At 43.8% G+C, this 17,483-nt stretch overlaps 1 protein-coding gene across 8 annotated transcripts in view; it reads right to left on the minus strand.

The window, feature by feature from the left end:
* LOC104924835 (myomegalin) overlaps window positions 1-17,483 on the minus strand; it is a 42,678-nt gene that overhangs the window by 13,186 nt on the left and 12,009 nt on the right. For 6 of the 8 annotated variants that reach the window (XM_027285013.1, XM_027285011.1, XM_027285010.1 and 3 more), the window contains exons 1-18: window positions 8,420-10,498; window positions 7,025-7,162; window positions 6,818-6,937; window positions 6,629-6,721; window positions 6,298-6,522; window positions 6,045-6,203; window positions 5,834-5,935; window positions 5,076-5,213; window positions 4,796-4,975; window positions 4,397-4,591; window positions 4,126-4,308; window positions 3,933-4,049; window positions 3,782-3,850; window positions 3,571-3,677; window positions 3,337-3,476; window positions 788-915; window positions 511-674; window positions 38-386 (exon numbers count right to left, since the gene is read on the minus strand). In XM_027285013.1, the coding sequence (XP_027140814.1) occupies window positions 38-386; window positions 511-674; window positions 788-915; window positions 3,337-3,476; window positions 3,571-3,677; window positions 3,782-3,850; window positions 3,933-4,049; window positions 4,126-4,308; window positions 4,397-4,591; window positions 4,796-4,975; window positions 5,076-5,213; window positions 5,834-5,935; window positions 6,045-6,203; window positions 6,298-6,522; window positions 6,629-6,721; window positions 6,818-6,937; window positions 7,025-7,162; window positions 8,420-9,757 (3,945 nt within the window). In that variant the 5' untranslated portion in view covers window positions 9,758-10,498. Of the gene's footprint in view, window positions 1-37; window positions 387-510; window positions 675-787; window positions 916-3,336; window positions 3,477-3,570; window positions 3,678-3,781; window positions 3,851-3,932; window positions 4,050-4,125; window positions 4,309-4,396; window positions 4,592-4,795; window positions 4,976-5,075; window positions 5,214-5,833; window positions 5,936-6,044; window positions 6,204-6,297; window positions 6,523-6,628; window positions 6,722-6,817; window positions 6,938-7,024; window positions 7,163-8,419; window positions 10,500-14,376; window positions 14,431-14,987; window positions 15,145-15,232; window positions 15,391-15,485; window positions 15,610-17,483 lie in introns of those variants that run through there. The other 2 variants (XM_027285014.1, XM_027285012.1) reach the window with 2 other exon arrangements.

Genomic DNA, 17,483 nt, shown 5'->3' on the forward strand with positions numbered 1-17,483 from the left:
AAAAGCTTCATAAAATATCTGAAATGTAATATGTTACCGTCACAGGCTGGTGTGTGTGATGATGAGACGTTAGGGGCCTTGTGCACTGCCTCTTCCCTCGCTCGTCACTCAGACTAACACATGGAGGACGCCGCTTGCCCACAGGCACATGTTGTGGTGATGTTTCCTCCTCTTCATCTTCTTCCTCAATGTCCTCCTCCTCCTCCTCTTCTTCTTCTTCTTCTTCTTCTTCTTCTTCTTCCTCCTCCTCCTCCTCTTCGTCCTCCTCTTCTTGGGTCAGAATCCTGTGATTCCTCTCTGTGTTTGTCCTCAGTGCCACAACTCCAGCTCGTCCTTGGCTTACTTTCAGAGCCTGGTTCTCCTGCTGCAAGCTCTGCAGTGCACTCCTGGCAGCAGACGGAAAGAAAGACAAACGACAAATTAGACCGTCAAGCTTTAAACCTTTTAAACAGCTCAGAAGGTAACATTAATACATAAAGCTTCCTGAGGATCTCTTAGACGAGTATGCACCTCATCTGAGCCACGGACGTGTATCCATCTCCCTCCAGTTGTAATCTTATCTCTGCAAGCTGGCCTTCAAGTGTCCTCTTTGCTTCCTCGAGCTCCTTCACATCAGCTCTCTGGGACACTAACCCTCTCACCAGCCCTCCAGTCACACCCTGAGGTCCACGATCCTTCACAAAAGTCAGAAAAAAATGTTTGTTATCGTGCCGACTAGTCCAGTCATTAGACAGAGGTTTAAATCAGTTAGAGGAGCTACGATTAAATGCAGACAAAAGTATTGTACCTGATTGGAGGCCAAACTTCTGGCCGTCACTTTATTATCGTCCTCCTCTATGCTGTCTGTGAACTCGTCACTGCTGCCGTCTTCATCGTCTCCCTCCTCCTCCTCCTCGTCTTCCTCTGTGCTGAGCTCTGGAAACACAACGACCATATAATGATTATTCCACTTGCTCTTTGTAATTTAATGTGTTATTCTTCTTATTCTACACTTTTTCTCCCTCTCTCTACCATCCACCCTCTGTCACATTCTTTCCAAAGTTCTGTCTGAACACTGAATCACCACTTTGGAAGTCAATGGACTAAAGGGGGAAATGTGTTATGTCACACGTTCCAGCAGCAGCAACCAGCCAAAAACACACTCAAGGCCGTGCAACCCAGAACGACACAGTATGTGTGTGAACGTGTGTGTTCATGACAAAAACTTTCAAACAAACGTGATGGATTTTGGTTATGTGCCAGAAATGCAGCATATCCATATTATACTGTGTTATTAAAATATTATATACACACATGTGCACACACACACACACACACACACACACACATTGGTTTGCTGCCAGGAAGCAGAGGCTCAGTGGAAAGAGACTGGCAGGATTTTCAAAATAAAATTGTTTTACATAATAGGGTTCAATATGCACACACATACTTCACGCACAGTGTGTAACGTGAACATTAGAGTGCATGGGCGTGTACCTGTAGTTTCTCAGTGTATTGTTGGCACTTATAATGGGATTATTTCATAATCTAGGAAAGTTCAAAGACAGTTAGTTACTACAGATGTCTCCACCCTAAAACAAGTATGAAAGTTAAGTATCCTAAATGTCTTTGTGCTGCGAGTAACAGGGCACAAAACTCATGGAGCAAAGCTGCTGGGTTATTATTGATTGAACAATGTGCTCTGTAAGCTGAACTGACTAAATGTGGGGCCCTGTTTACTGTTCACCACTGTGGGGACTACAAATGTCACCAGTGTCATACAGGGGAACATATATGTTGTGTATGTTGCTGGTTCACCTAAACTAATGTGGATTTTATGTTTGTTTTTATTAATATCAGGGATGTTGTTGAGTAAAAAGGGCTCACATGAGCTTCCCTTATTTTGTTTGATGTATATCTAGCTGGGTGTTACAGCAGAACAGCCATGCAAACATGAAAACCATGCCACAATCTCATGCATGAGGGAGCAAGGACATGAAGTAAAAACACTTATTTTGACTGGAAATGGCTGGTAGTACACAATAAGGTTTCATGTTAGATATTTTAAATTGTGTGTTCTTGTGATAATAAAATTGTATATTAGGACAAACCAGGAGTCAAACATGAGGAGTATTTCTACTCTGACTGAATAGTTCAGATAAAACACACTGTGGGTTGATCTCTGGGGAAGTGAGGGGATTCAGGTTTGGGATATTCTTGAGACAAAATTCCCAATTATACACAACAAACAGAGGTGCTTTTGACAAAAAGCGAGCACATTTTTATTTTGTGTTGCATTTAAAATACAAAAAAAGAAGTGTTGACAAGGATTCCATCTCTGAGGCTAGATGAGAGATCAGGGCACAGATCCAAAAAAGAAAATGTACTCTACCTAAAATAAATACTTAACGGGCGAGTATTATTTCTGGCATTCACATCTCATGTGATTTATAGAGAGCGCAGTGCAGACAGTAAAATTATTCGATATTATATTTTCCTGCTTTCTTGGTACAAGGCTGAACTGAAGTCCAACAAGCAGATGAACTAAAAACAATACATATTAACTTACCATAACATTAAATTAATCAGCGCACACCTCATATTGAAAGCGGCTGTCCTCAAGTTTCATGCATTTTTACTAAAATGTAACTAGTGCTGAGCAAGTTAAACGTTATAAAACTGTGTAGGTAAGCAATCCAAGGTTAAGCTGAGGTGAAGGAAAACTACTTGGCCATCTTTTTTTTTTTGGATTTCGTATTGTGGGCCCTTGGAAGGTGTGCACATCCTGTTCACAAACAGATGATAGAAAAACAAATGATGGATGGTGAGACGTTTCACTGTAAGGCATGAGCTTGAGTTTCTCCACAAGACGTTAACTTCACTGTGACAGTAAGGCTGGAAGAGTGACACCGAGTGAGAGACAGTACACAGAAATGGCAATACAGAACAATCGCACTGCAAAGCAATACGCAGGCAGTATTTCAAACACGATATATATATATAAAAAAAAAACATATTCACACCACACTCACAAAATATATTAAGACTTTGGGTTGCACGTTGCCACTTCATAACATGTATGTTAATCTAAACAGGCTTCTCCTACTGTGAGTAGTGCTTGTGCTATCTGGACGAAGCTGCCTGAAGACTGACGGTCAGATTTAGATTTTTAGTCACACCGAAGAGATTTTCCTGCTCATATTCGCTCCAGGACCATAAAACTGACCATCACCGGCTACAGACAGCTCTGTCTTACATTATGTGTCACTGAACATGGCTGTGATCAGACAGAACATCACGGAGCGTTAGTGACAATGCCCCCCGCAGCCCTGGAGGCTGGACCCTGCCCATCCCCACCTCCAAAGTCAGGCTGCCTCTTAGCTGCCCTTTCCATCACCAGGGCCATGTCACGGGTCCTGGCCAGGACCTCATCCAACTGTCTGCGAAGTGCCTGAACCGAGTCTAGCTCAGTGTGCAGTGCCTGGATCTTCTCTGAGCTGAAGGAGGACGAGGAGAAAGTGTTTTTAGAGCAAAAGCAAAAACAAGAAAAACTTACTATGTTCACAGGAAACTTGGGTGCAGCTTCCCTACCTGTCACTCTTGGTGTGAATGTGCGTGAGACTTTGGTATAATCTCTTCTCCGCCCTCAGGGCGTCGTTCAGCTTGTTGTACTCTGACACAAGCTGCTCCAGCACACACTAGGCAGGATTAAGGAGGAAGCAGACATTATAAATACACAATTCTCAAGCAGTACAAACAGTCAAATGCTGCCTTAACGGCTGAGAATGAAGCAAAATCCTACTTGAGGATCAGAGCTGTTAGTCTCCACCTGCTGGTGAGCCAAAGACAAGCGCAGAGCAGAGAGCTCCTTCTGCAGAACAAAGAAATGACTTGTGAGATAAAAAAAAAACAAGGATTGTTTCTATGCATCATCGCAGGTTCTACACAGATACCTGAGCTTCCCTCTCCTTCTTCAGTACCAGCTGCAACTCCTCCTGGAGAGCCTTCATCTCTGCCTCACTCTCTTCATTGGATGGCTGCATCGCCTCCTCCTGGCCCTGCATCAGTTCCTAATAGATAAAATACCGTGAAGATCTGGAGTACAGGAGCAAAGAAGGACGCTAAGAGAAATGCGCAAGCAGGTACCTTGATAAAGGCTTCTTTCTCTTTCAGCAGACTCCGCAGATGCTCCGTCTCTCCTCCCATCTCTCTCTCCTTGTCCCGTTTGAGCTCGCACAGCTCCTGTTCTCTTAATGACAGCTGTCTGCGGAGCTCCTGCTGCTGGGTGGTCTGCTCGCTGATCACAAGGGAGAGCCTGTAGGAGTAGTCCTAAGGAAGGGAGAGTGAAGAGGCTGAAGGCTTTTTGTGTGCAATCTATTAGTTGCATTTCTAGAACCATACCAACAATATGGCCTACCTGCAGATACTGGTCTTTGGAGCTGATGGTGTTCAGCATGTCCTGGACCTGTGCTTGGTGTTCATTGGACTGGCGGCTGCGGTCTGACAGCAGTTCCTGAAACAGTTTCTCTTTAAGCGCCAGTCGAGCCTTCAGCTCCTCTACCACGTTGGTTGGACCGGCCTGAACTCTGGCAACGAGGGCGGCTGTCAGATCCTATACGCACACGAAAAAACAAAAACATACACCCACAGGAAAAGGCTGTGTCAGCACACCTGTTGTGTTTGTGAAAACAAGTAGCACAGGTTTGTCTGTGTGGATTGGTTTTAACAAAGCATTGAAAATTACACAGCAAACAATCAGAAGCCATGACAACAAAGGCATGAATGAAGTGTATGTCTGTGTGTCTGTGTGTGTCACCTGTGTCTCCTGGCTGTGTGTCTGTAGAGCCGCCTGTAGCTGGCCTATGATGGTGTCTTTCTCTCTCAGAGTGTTTCTCTCCTTCTCCTCGCTCTGCTGCTTCAACCACTGAAGGTTCCTGTAGGCCTCGGCCGCCTGCTCCAGCTCCAGCTCTTTACCCCGCACCAAGGCGTCCAGGCTCTGACGGTCACAATCACAAGTGTAAGCGCGCAAAAAGAAACACACCCTGGGAGCCCCGAGTTTTATTTTAACAAGTTACTTCCTAAAAAGGTTTGCATACCGTGATTGTCTCCTCGTTGCTGGACAGGATGCAGCGGAGTCTCTCCAGGTCTCGTTCCTTCTCCCTGAGGGCCAGCTGCAGCCTCCTCACCTGGCCCTCACGCTCCTCCACACAGCGGAACTTGTCATCGATGGAGCGCTGCAGACAGCGGAGGAGGGAAGAAGAAAAAAAATGACCCTGCTGCTATTCTGGGCACTCTCGACAGTGATATTAATCCTCAGTCAGAGTGGTTAGCAGCAAAAATGAGCAGTGTGTAGAATTTAAAGCTCCTGATTCTTACAAACATCTTAAATCAAATCTACAGGGAATAAAATAAAAACATTTCTGTTAGGCAATACCATGACCAGCTGATTATTAGGGTCCTTTTCATGCTATTTTTTTTTTAATATAAAATAGTGTGCTGCACTGCAGACTGACTTCTTTTCCACTGCGACAAAAAGAGGACATTGTTGATGTTACTCCTCCTCTCTGTCCTGAACAATTCCCCCAAAGATTTTTACTATTGTTCGTGAAATTTTGTGCTGACCTACTGGTTCAGCAGGCGTTTGCATTAGTAACTACTGCTGCAAAATGCAAACTTAGCCGTTTCCTGACGAAAAGCCTCTCCAGATAGTTGCACGAATCACACAGTATATGGTGCAGCAATCCACATATAGTCTTCGGTGTCAAGGGTATTTAAGAGTCCCACACTATTTTTAACAAGGTGCCATCATTTTCTGTCGCTATTGTGTATATGAATGTGTGTGTGTGTGTCATACCTCCAGAGCTCTGTCTCTATCTTTTATACGCTCTCTAAGTTTCTCCAGCAGGGCATCTCTTGATTTAGAGCTTCCTGTTGATTCCAACATCTCTGAGTACTCCTAAAGATAGAAAGCGAGGATCAGAAATGTGTGCCTGTGTCTATGTCACTGCACACTGTATGCACTGAAAGTGTATAACCGTGTGTGGGATTGCATGCACTACATGTACCTGCAACTGTCGCTCCTTGTCCTGCAGAGAGCATTCGAGCTGTGTGATGCTCCTGTCCTTTTCCTGCACCACAGTGTGTCTCTCTGCCTCGCTCTCCTTCAGAGCGGCTTCTTTGGCCTGAAGCTCAGAGTGAGTTTTCTGCAGGGCACAGCGCAGGTCCTGCAGCACAAAGACGGGAGGTAACGTATTCGTTCATCATTTGTGCTGCAAGACTTTGGTTTGGTTTACTCGCACATTCACAAAACACACTAACCTGGTTGTGTTTTTCAGTGACCTCCCTGTGCTGCAGTACCTCCTGCAAATCAGAGTTCAGTCTGTCCTTGAACCTCATCACATCGTCTCCTTGTCTCTGGCTCTGTCTCAGACTCCTCTGGCTAGCTTCCAGCTCCAGACCAAGGGAGAACAGGGAGCTCTGTGCCGCCACCAGCTCGCCCTGCACCTGGGCGAGTGTCAAAGATTCGCTGACCCCCTCTGGAGCCTGGAGAAAGAATGACCACGGACCAAGATCAATTTGTCATCAGCTCAGAGACAAGATTTCTATACTGGATCTGGGTTTGTACCACTATACGTGCACAACGTCTCACCTTGCATTGAGAAAGCTGGTTGCGGTGGGCCAATTCTCTCAGCTTACACAGCGTGGTGTTCTGCCCATCAATCAGCTGATACAGCTCCTGGACCTTTAAGCAGAATAAATCACATTCTCAATTACAGGTCTCATCTCACACGTTTGTTCATCTACTACTTAATAATATACAACAAAGACAAACACTCACCTCACTGTCTTTGGTGCTGCTGGACTCTGTGAGACCTTGAATGGTTCTTTCCTGGCTCTGAGCAGCCTGACGGATTGAACGCAGCTCACACTCCATCTCGGTCAGCTTCTCCTGCAGTTTCTACACACGGAGACAGATTATCACTGTTAGGCTGATGTCGATTTAACAAATACATCCAACTGTAATGAGGTGTTTTAAGTGCCATACCATATTGTTGGCCTCGCTCTCATGGATCTTGGCCTGCAGTGATTGGACCTGGAGCTGGGCCTTCTGAAGCTCGCTGACACACTGACCGGCCGCACACTCATACTGGTTTAGTTGACTCTGCTGCTCTTCAACGAGGCTCTAAAAGTCAAAAGTTATGAAGAATTATAAAAGCAACTTGCTTTCATGTCAACTTGTCAAGTCGTCTGACCAAATCCAGCAGATGAGTCATTTGTGAGAAAGATTCAAATTCATAAAAGATACAGAAGTTGAAGGTTGCATCACAGTGGATTGTGTAACATGCGTATACCATTTTAGAAACTCTGCTCATTCATGTGTGTACTTTGTAAAAAGCCATGACGAGGAGAGTATCTGCATGCACGAGTGCCCTAAGCCACTATTATCTTTACGTAACCACTTTCACTTCACTACAGGCGGGATCAAGATCAATTTGCAATTCAATGTAGCTGAGATTATACTAAATTAATTTAGATTTGAACTGTAATTTGCTTCATTTTAATTAATAAAGTGTGTTATTGCACTAGCCAACCAGTGCTGAGATGACAGGGTGGTCTGACATTGCGTGGCTCACTTTGCCCTCCAGGGTTTCAAGTGAAAATAGGCCAGTGGTGGAGTCACTCTGTCTTAACGTCTCCCCACATCTAACCTACTTCAGTCAGCGGCACAGCTTGAAGACTGAACACAGTCTTATTAGGGAACATCTAATTCAAAGACAAACACAGATTAGAATATTCAGGACGATACATACTTGTCCAGGCATAGCAAGCAGAAGATCCTGTACTACAACAAACCAGTTTAGAACTGGAAAAATCAGTCACAGTAGATCCTCAGCATATTCAGTTTTTAGATATTTAACTGTCAGAAATGCCTGTGCTTTCACTACATGGTCACTTTATTGACATAACTAATTAACCTCTTTGTCTGTGCACAAATTCACACACACACACTAAGTATTTAGGACATGTCGTGTGTCACGGCTTACCCACACCTGACTGCTCATGTAACATATTCCCACACATACACAACTAAGCTCACACACTCACACATACGCATACACACAGGCAAATGGCACTGCAGTTCACATCCCCTTGGGTAAAACCATGTTGGAGAAGCTGCATGCTGGATTTAAAAAGACTGACAGTTGGATTATGACGCTAAATAAGCTAAAAACTAGTGAAAATTGTAATTTTGTTGGCAGGCTGCATTGTTTGTTTGTCAAACATCAAAAGCCTGTTTGGTTAGTTCACGCAGTGCTGCAAACACTGCAGATTTCCAGTTCACAGGCAACATTCTGTTCTCCACTGAGAGTAATCATCCTGCGGTAGTAAAATCCTTGTTTTACAGCACCAGCACTGTCTGCATCTAGATGTTATATACCTGGTGGGGACGTGGAGGAGGATACTCTTTGTACAAGTCTTCCAATAATTCTTCCATGTCAGCCAGATTCAGAACCTGATCGAGGCCGACATCAAGCCTGATCAGAGGAGTCTCCAGCTCAGGTGTTGGCATGTGGCTGTCTCTCTCTCCGTCTGGAGTTCCATAAGACATTCCCAGAACAGGATCAGGGAAACCCAGCCTCGCACCTCCATTACTGGAGCTCCGTCGGACCAGCACAGGCAGCTTGCTTCCCTTAGAGCTCCGGACTGGCCGGTGGACAGCATAGCTCTGCAGCAAACAGAGGGCCAGAGAAAGGCTGGGTCCAGGTGAAGCTTGGCCATGTGGAGCGCCCATGTGCTCCTCAGAGAGGGAGTCAGATATCCGATCATCTATTGGTTCCCTGGGGGAGCCCAGCGGTCCATCTGTTATGGCTCCAGTTTGTGTATATTCCTCAGTTGTCTCTAAGGATGCTATAGAGGGGCTGGAGCTGGCTCGTCCAGCCAGAGTACGATCGCTGTCTGAGGTTTTTGAGGGGTCCTGAGAACCAGGGACTAGAGTTAGAGAGGAGGGGGCTTCTGAATCCTCCACATTTTCCCTTTCTTCTACTCCTTCTCCAACACCTCCAACTCCTCCAGTCACGCTTCCTCCAATAACACTGGCTGAATATCTGGTTGATGGCCCACAAGAAATACTCCGTGCCAGCTTCCTGGGCACCTTGCAGACTGCTTCATAGTCGGAGTCTGCCACTCGCAAGTAAGAACATCCCCGACACCTCCTGGGAGTGCTGGGAACGCATCGATGAGAGCCTGCAACTGTTGACTCCGACCCTGGACCAGCAGTACACTGAGGGTGGTGGTGGTAACAGTCCAGGCTGTCGTCATTCCAGGACTCATACAAAGAGTAGACCAGGTCATCCTGGAGCAGGGCACAATACTTTGCATGGGTGAGACCTGAAATGTCCACCATCCCATCTCCTGGTCCTTCATTACCTCCAGGTAACGTCACAGCACCCTCTTCCGAATTTGTTTTCCTGTAGAGTCCACCAATGCACTGTCTGAGCCGATGTTTCTCCTGCAGGAGCCTCTGCAACCTTTCGATGGACAGGGCCTCCACACGGGCGATCACCGTGTCGAAGCGGTACATGCGGTCCAGCATGAAGATGCACTTGGAGCAGGCAAACTCTCCTCTGCCATCCCGGGTCAGCTCCCGCCCGAGAGCGTGAGACAGCAGCACCTGCAGGTTGAGCTTGGCGGTGGGGTGGAAGATCCATCGCCGTTGGTTACCACAGAGCTCCCGTCCACAGATGCGACACGTCTCCTTCATCTTGAGATCAAGCATTCCACAGGCTTAAAAAAAAAAAAAAAAACTACGGAGGAGTTTACTCTAACATGAGGACACCTGAATCCTTATGGTGAATTTGATCCCATCAAACACAAAAGAGCTCAGAGCAAACACTTTTAGAGCACGACGACAGCCTTTTTCATCAGTAAAGCTCCTTGTGACATCAGTCTTTGCATGGCATTCAAATCAATGGCTTAACAATGAATGAGATGAGGTAGACAGGAAGAAACCCATGCTTATAGAGAATGGGTGCATGTGTGTCTTTTGGCAGGACTGAAAACTATGAGGTAAAAACAGATCAATAGATAATCACTGAAAGGTATCCATCAGCCCAGGATCACCGTTCATTTGATGGGAGGTGGAGGTGCATCGAAAATATGGCGCACAGCCCCAACAGACCAAGTGTCATCAATCGAGATGCAGTATTTATCTGTATGCCGTCCTCGCGCTCACACCAAACGACCAAACAGCACCGCACGCGCCTCTGCACCATCAGCCTGTTGTCACGGACACACGAGCAGCACCGCGCGCGCCGCCGTCAGGTTCACAATCACCGGTGTGATAGCTAATATTCCGGCTGCGGTAACACGCGTCCTGGGACAGCCTTTCCCTGGTGTCTGTCTCTCCCGAAGACCACCGGACACTTCATTCATTTCAGAGCCGCTCACCGACAAGCTCGAGAGGCAGACACGCGCACACCGGGCTCGGGGCTTCGCGCGGTCGATGATCCTCCGGGTAGATAACGATGTGACTGCCTGAACCAGACCTGCAGCGGCGGAGCGCACCATTAGCAGGATACGGAGGGGTGGTGAAGCCCGGTGCGGTCACACAGAGACGTTCACGGTTTAATAACCAGCTTGATACCGATTCATAACGACCTTTTTCACTATAAGTCACACAGATAAATATAAAGCGAGCGAATATTCACTTTATATTCGTTTTTTCTTGGTATATAGTCAGAGTGATGTTCCCCCGGGAGTCTGTCGCTTCATCCTGCCCGGTTTACTAAGCTCTGTTCGCCTGAGTGAACAGGTGAAATGCTCATGGTAACATTAGTGACGCTCTGTAAATTAAATAAAACGTCAAATAAAGACCACACAGTATTATGACAGCATGTTGTACGAGGTTAACAATGTAAGTCCATGTGTCATCATACATACTAGATGTTATATTTGTATGAGCTTTAGGCAGTACTGCTCTATTTACACTGAACATGAGATATAATATTAATATGCTCTGTTAATTAAACAGCTAAACATGTAACTGAGTCAGAGCTCAGTAATAATTATGCTGTACAGCCACGTCTAGTGTGTTACATACACACACACTGCCTAAGGGTTGACTAGAACCAGTTTGCACTCCCCAACACTTAAACTCTTCAAGCCAAATACCTTTGTGATATGGATTACAAGTATAAAACATTTACTTTTATTTCTACAATAATTAAATAATTCTGTTAGCTAAGCTGACATCAATCATCAACAACTCCTGCTACTCCCACCATGCAACAGCAACAGTCAGACTCTTTAACAGCAGCATGACTTCATGACTTTTTCTATATATTTCTTATTTATGAGTCATTTCTTATCCACCTTGTGTATAAAAGCTGCTGTAACAAGTGAATTTCCTCCATTATGAACAGACCAATACAATGAATAATTTGCATGTTCTGTTCTATTTCTATTTGTGTATCCAGGTCCTTACATTTGGTCATTCATTAGTATTTCTCCAGAGTAAACTACACCCATAATGATCAGTTAGCAATAAAACCGGTTATCAAGACAGCACATATTATGTGCAGCAGTTAAATATAGCTACTGTTTGGTGAGGGAAAGATCGCCTAAGGTCATCATCATGTTTCTGTCAGTATAACAGAGTCAATGCTCGACAGATTACCATTAAATAATCAATGAATAATGTTTATATATAAATGTAAAACTGTGCTGTCTATTAAATAATTCAGATCAGCTGAATTACTCATTTGACTATAAACGTTTGTCATTAAAAATACTTTTTACATGTTTACTAAAGCTCACCAAGTTGACTTCCTGACTTGCTAGCCTATCATTGAACGTATTAGATGCTGTTGTAATAATATATTTATAATGATGTGGTGGTTTTGGTATTTTAATAAGGCCCTCATCAGACCTGTGTAACTAAGACAAGCATTGTTTGTATATCCTGTTGCTGTGGTGCAGATATTTCAACAATGGTTTGACTGTGACGGTCAAACAACCAGGGCATTCTCGTGCAATTTACTCTGCAAGTTCGTCTCTGCAGTGGCCACAATTTTTGTTTCCCCCAGGGCGCACAAACAGATGGTCATGCTGTCACGCTGCGACTTCCATGCAGATATGAAGTGAAAAATCCTCAAAGTAAGTCTATTGCTTCGGGACAGAATACATCAGGGTTGTGGGACCTCGTGTTTACTTCAAGGTCCTTGATTGCCGATACTTTGAAAAGATCATTTCATCATTTAAAAAATCACATGTTGGCCGCAGACATGTGGGAAAGAAGAGAAGAAGAAAGAGGAGCTAAAGAATAAATCTGGACATATGATATGTCTTCTTTTTTATCAGATGTTTTGTGAATTTTCCTAAAGACATGCAAAAGCTGATTACAGTGTGCCAGTTAATACAAATGATTCTTGAGAAGGAAACCCTGGAAACGATTGTGCTAAGAGGTTTCATATGATGTTTCTTTCCTGTCATCTCCTCTCTCTCCAGACATAGATTTGATCTAAACCACTGTGGTGTCTGGGGAACTAATTAAGAGCTCTTATGGCGGTTGTCTGAAACAACACAACTTGATATCAGTGCAGGGGGGTCGCTCAGCGCTCAGAGGTCAACCTGACCTATCGACAACCTGTCTGAAACCAGACCCGCTAAACTGCTAACCAGCAAGATGCCTGCATGAACACACGCACATGTGAAAGAAGGCACCTCACAGGAATGTGTACACACACACACACACACACACACACACACACACACACACACTAAGTTTCACTGACCCTTATGTGATCTCTTTTGATCTAAAATGCAAATGCAGCTGCAGAGCTGAACTTAAATTACTAAAAAGCATAACTGAAGCACACATTTAGAATAATTTATAGTACATGATTACACGAATGTCATTAAAACCTAAAAAATATGGCAAACTATTTTTGTTTTAGCCATATTTTACCTGCAATGGTTTCAATGCAATGCAAAATATATTTTATGGAATAATTGTCATTTATTATTTTGTTTTTAATTCTGCTGCCTCACATACATTCTTGTGCAAATGTGTGCACCATCAACAAGCAACTGTCACTTCCCTTAAGTTTGTGAAATTTAAGGGAAGTTTCAAATTTGCTCTGCACCAACCCAAGAATCCGCAGTTGAACACAAAATGTTGCATCATATGTAAACTGCACTAGATCACTGTTCCTTAGTGACTACATTTTCTGCACATACATTAGTTGTCCACCATTAAACAACCTACTCTAGCTTTGCAAAGTAGCTTTTTCAGTAAATGTTCCTCCCGTGTGAAATCTGAACCTGGCGTGTACATTTGCATCATTCAGCCACAACTTATTTACAAGTTAAAACGCCTGCACAGGTACCTTGTCAGAAACTCCCCCAACAACAACAAATACTGTGATGCATTCAGGCTCTAGTCAAATGTCATGAAGCAGCAATGCTCAACACCAACAAAATTAGGAAAAAAGATAGCTATGCAGGTTATGATTATTAATTTATAGACCTACGCAATGAACTACAGTGGTATAGAATCTCTGTGGCTAGAGGGAGCTGACATCAAGGTGATGGTCCCTCTCCATTTGTAACTTAATTATATATCAGGGGAGAAATGTGTCCTTGGGGATGTCCATTCAGCTAAATCCTGTAAGTGTAATGAGTTTCTGGCTCTTCTCGTGAAGAGATAAATCCTCCGTAAGATGAACTGTACTTTCGCTAGAAGCCTCACATGACACTGTGGTATTAGAATAATCTTTTTGTGTCACGTCTCTGTTTGTTCATCAACACATATCTGTATCATCTGCCACTCAGACTGAAATAAGCCACCCTTGATGACTTGATGGCAAATGATGGCACAAAGCCAAAGGATGTTTCAGGATGTTTTTCTTACTGACGTTGTTAACAGTTAGTTCTTTCAGCTATGCTATAATGATGCTTCTGTTCTTGTATTACAGAGAGTAATTGTATTGATTTTATTATGTTTATTTGTGCACAAACCATCCTGCAGAGACTTTTTGGTAACATTTTGAGTAGTGCACCTTTTTCAGTGGCAAAACTTAGTTAAAACTTTGATCTCAAATTTACAGGGAATGAAAGCATACTGGTCACATGACTAATTTCCTAATATCCACACACATTAAATACTAGAGGTGATTCATTCAAAACAACTTGTAATCAACAAACAAATTATCTACAGCTGTCAGCGCTTGTATGAAAATGCTGTTATCACTTCTCCATAAGGAGGCAGAATCTGTCTGACGTTAAACAATGAGAACTATGATGCTGTTCTGACACTTAGTGGAGAACTTGATAATAACACATAAGGGCTGATGAACCAATGCTGTTCTAAATGCCAAAAATACAGAGCACACATACCTGCATCTCCTGTTCAATGCGCAGCCTCTCTTGACCAAGTTCCTCTTGATAAAACTGTAATAGAGGAGACAGACTGTAAAGCTACTGTATGTACTAATCTAATGATTCATACATGTTTAAGATTAAGGAAACATACAGAAATGGGAAAGGGAACAAATAACAGAAATATCATGTGGCATCAAGCCTCATAGGGGTGTACAAGTGTGCCAGTACTTGCCTACATGTGCACCTGCAGTGTGTGTGTTTGTTTAAGTTGTAGTTTGTGTGTGAAAATAGCTTGTGACCTACATGAATAGCTGAAATGAGGTTTAGGAATGTCACACATGCTGCTTCAGGAGCCTCCTTCTGGAATAGAAGTCTGACCAGAGGAGACATGGTGGTCCGGAGGTATGCAGCTATATTAGAAGGCTCGTATAAATTGTGCATGGTTTGACTGACACACACTGCACATATATACAAGGGATAACTAGCTTATACAAACACATTTCCTGAAGGGTTAGAGAAACAATATTGTAAAGTTTGTGTGTCCATTTGCTAAGACTCAGCTGCAGATGATGCCACCCAAGAGGAATTTAAGTGTCATTAAAAACAGAAATAAAATGTGCTTTAACCTCCACATCCTTGTCCTTCTGCAGCAGAGATGAAGACAACTCCTGAACCTGTCCCTCCAGCTCTCCCACCCTCAGTGTGAGAGTCGTCTTCTCTCCGTTCAGCTCTATGATGAGGGCATCCTTGGAGTGAAGCTCTTTAGTCAGCTCCTCTATTAACCTGAACACGGACAGAGTCAGTCAGTTAGACAGAGATGTGGATTTGATTTGGTTGATGGCATTTGAAAAGATGTCTTAGTGTTTTGCACCTGTCTTTGGTGGTGTTGGAAGGGGACAGGATGCTAGGAGGCCTCTCGTCCTCTGGGATGTCCTCCATTGGGGTGTCCAAGGAGAGGAGGGAGGCATGGGAATGTGATCCAGCCAGCGAGGCCATCCTCTCAGCCTCACTGCGTGCTAGCTGGGCCTCCTGGAAGTACACACACACATACAACAGTTACGATTTGCAAACCTGATGCACCTTTGTGTCAGGTTCAACTACTCTAAAGGTGTGAGCGGACGTACTTCCTGCAGGAGCTGAATCTTGGTCTCAAGCACTTGCTGCATGTGATCAATTTCCTGCTGTCTCTCCTGACACCGTCTCTGCAGCTCTGCCTCATTGTGATTGGTTAAACTCTCCGCTGTTGTGCTGTTCACCAGGGGGGAAAAAAGACAAGTCAGAGTTAGAGTTCATACGCACACACAAATGTAGTCAGAGGGGTCAGCTTTAGAACATGATGGAGACAGCAGTGAGAGCCAAGAATCGATATGATGTCATCACTTTCCTGTCTGTTACGATGCTCATGGGATACCCAACACCCATCCACTTATAGTTGAGATTTAGTAAGCTGCCCCACCCATGGTGTAGGCTTTTATTGTCATGGTTAATGGCAACATGTATTTGCGCAGATGTGATGTTCACGCAGTGGTGAAAGGCTTGATGTAGATACAGCAGTGGATGCAGTTTGGATCTTTTTTCTTTTTGCAAATTATGTGTGATTAGTGGAAGAGGTGTTTGTGGTATTGCACTCAAATGATACACACTGTGAAATCTGTGTATGCCGGAAACATGAATATTTAAAACTTTAATTTGAAATGCCTCGCACATGTTCTGTTTGCATTTTTCTGCAACCACATGCGGTTCATGGCGTTAGCATTTCTGTCTCTCTTTCAGACTCCAACTGTGCAAGCATCTGTCTTTATCACTTAGACAGTCAACAGCGCTCCCCCAGAATTTTCTGATCCCAGAATGGCACACGCCACTGTGTCGCCATGAGTCCTGTTCTGGACCGTCTCTACATACGTTTTTAACTCTGTCCACCACATGCAACAGCTCAAATATCTGGGATATTTTGAACCAGTCTGAGTAATGCAAATGTCTGTCTCATGAACAAATGGCCTTTATGTTTAGTGGACAAGACCTCACCCTTAAGTGCCTGTCATTCTGCAAGTAGTCAGAGGAGAGATAACTCACTGATCTTTTGTCTGTCGACATAAGAATGTGCTTAACAATGTGACAAATACAGAAAATATATGGAGTTCTGTGTTTTGAAATATACATCCAAGTTACATGGATTTTTATGATGTGTTGTGTTTGCCAACCACTCCTGTGACTGAGCTCTTCTTTATTCTGGCAACGATAAAAATTGGGTGATGTCCAAACCAGAAAATATGTACAACAAAGAATCCCCGAGAGCGGAGCAGAAATGGTCACTTTACTCCACCACTGCACTGATAGTTAGATTAACATTTACGACAACATGTGCTGTATGTAATTCTGTAGCAATCATAAAAAGATTTACTGTAGAGATTACAAATCTGCATTACAGTTGACCAGGAAGAAAGCAGTATCAAAATCATGTAACAATAACCACTTTACTTTCAGTATCATCTCTGCTGACACAGTACGGCAACGAAATTAGAGACCAGTAATAAGAGCCAATTCATCCCTTCCAAGAGCACCAACAGCTGGCCAATAATGAACTATTAAAGGTCAACAACCCTGACCTTTAAGCAGCATCTCTGTTCATTTCAGCAATAGTGCAGTGCCAACTGTTATGACATGTAAGCCATTTGGAGTGGGAACTGAAACAGCAACATGCTAACAACTCAGAAAGAGCACCTTTGCCTTCGCTGAATTTGTGATCTACTAAACTCCTTCAGCAGTTTCAGGTAGTCCTGTCCTAAACTCTACATAATCTCTATAAAATCACCTGAAACAGCTCTTTAAACAGAAGACTCATGACTATTAAAAGTCCAGCATGTAGTAAAATCCATGATTTTCAAACTACAAAGGGAAAGTCTCCTCCATCACATTTAACACAATCATTTGTATAGCCTGTCTGCTAGTCTGCACTAATCCTACATGAGAGTTTTGTAACATGTCGTCCGTTCGTGGTTTGTGAGCATCCATGCGTGTGCGTGTGTGTGTGTGTGTGTGTGTGTTATCTCTATCAGCTGCTGCATGACATGCGAGCTGTTAGAGATATGAGGTGTTACCACAGTTAAGACAGGACCATGTAG

This window comes from Larimichthys crocea, chromosome XII (assembly GCF_000972845.2).
Source record: "Larimichthys crocea isolate SSNF chromosome XII, L_crocea_2.0, whole genome shotgun sequence".
Taxonomy (NCBI): domain Eukaryota; kingdom Metazoa; phylum Chordata; class Actinopteri; family Sciaenidae; genus Larimichthys; species Larimichthys crocea.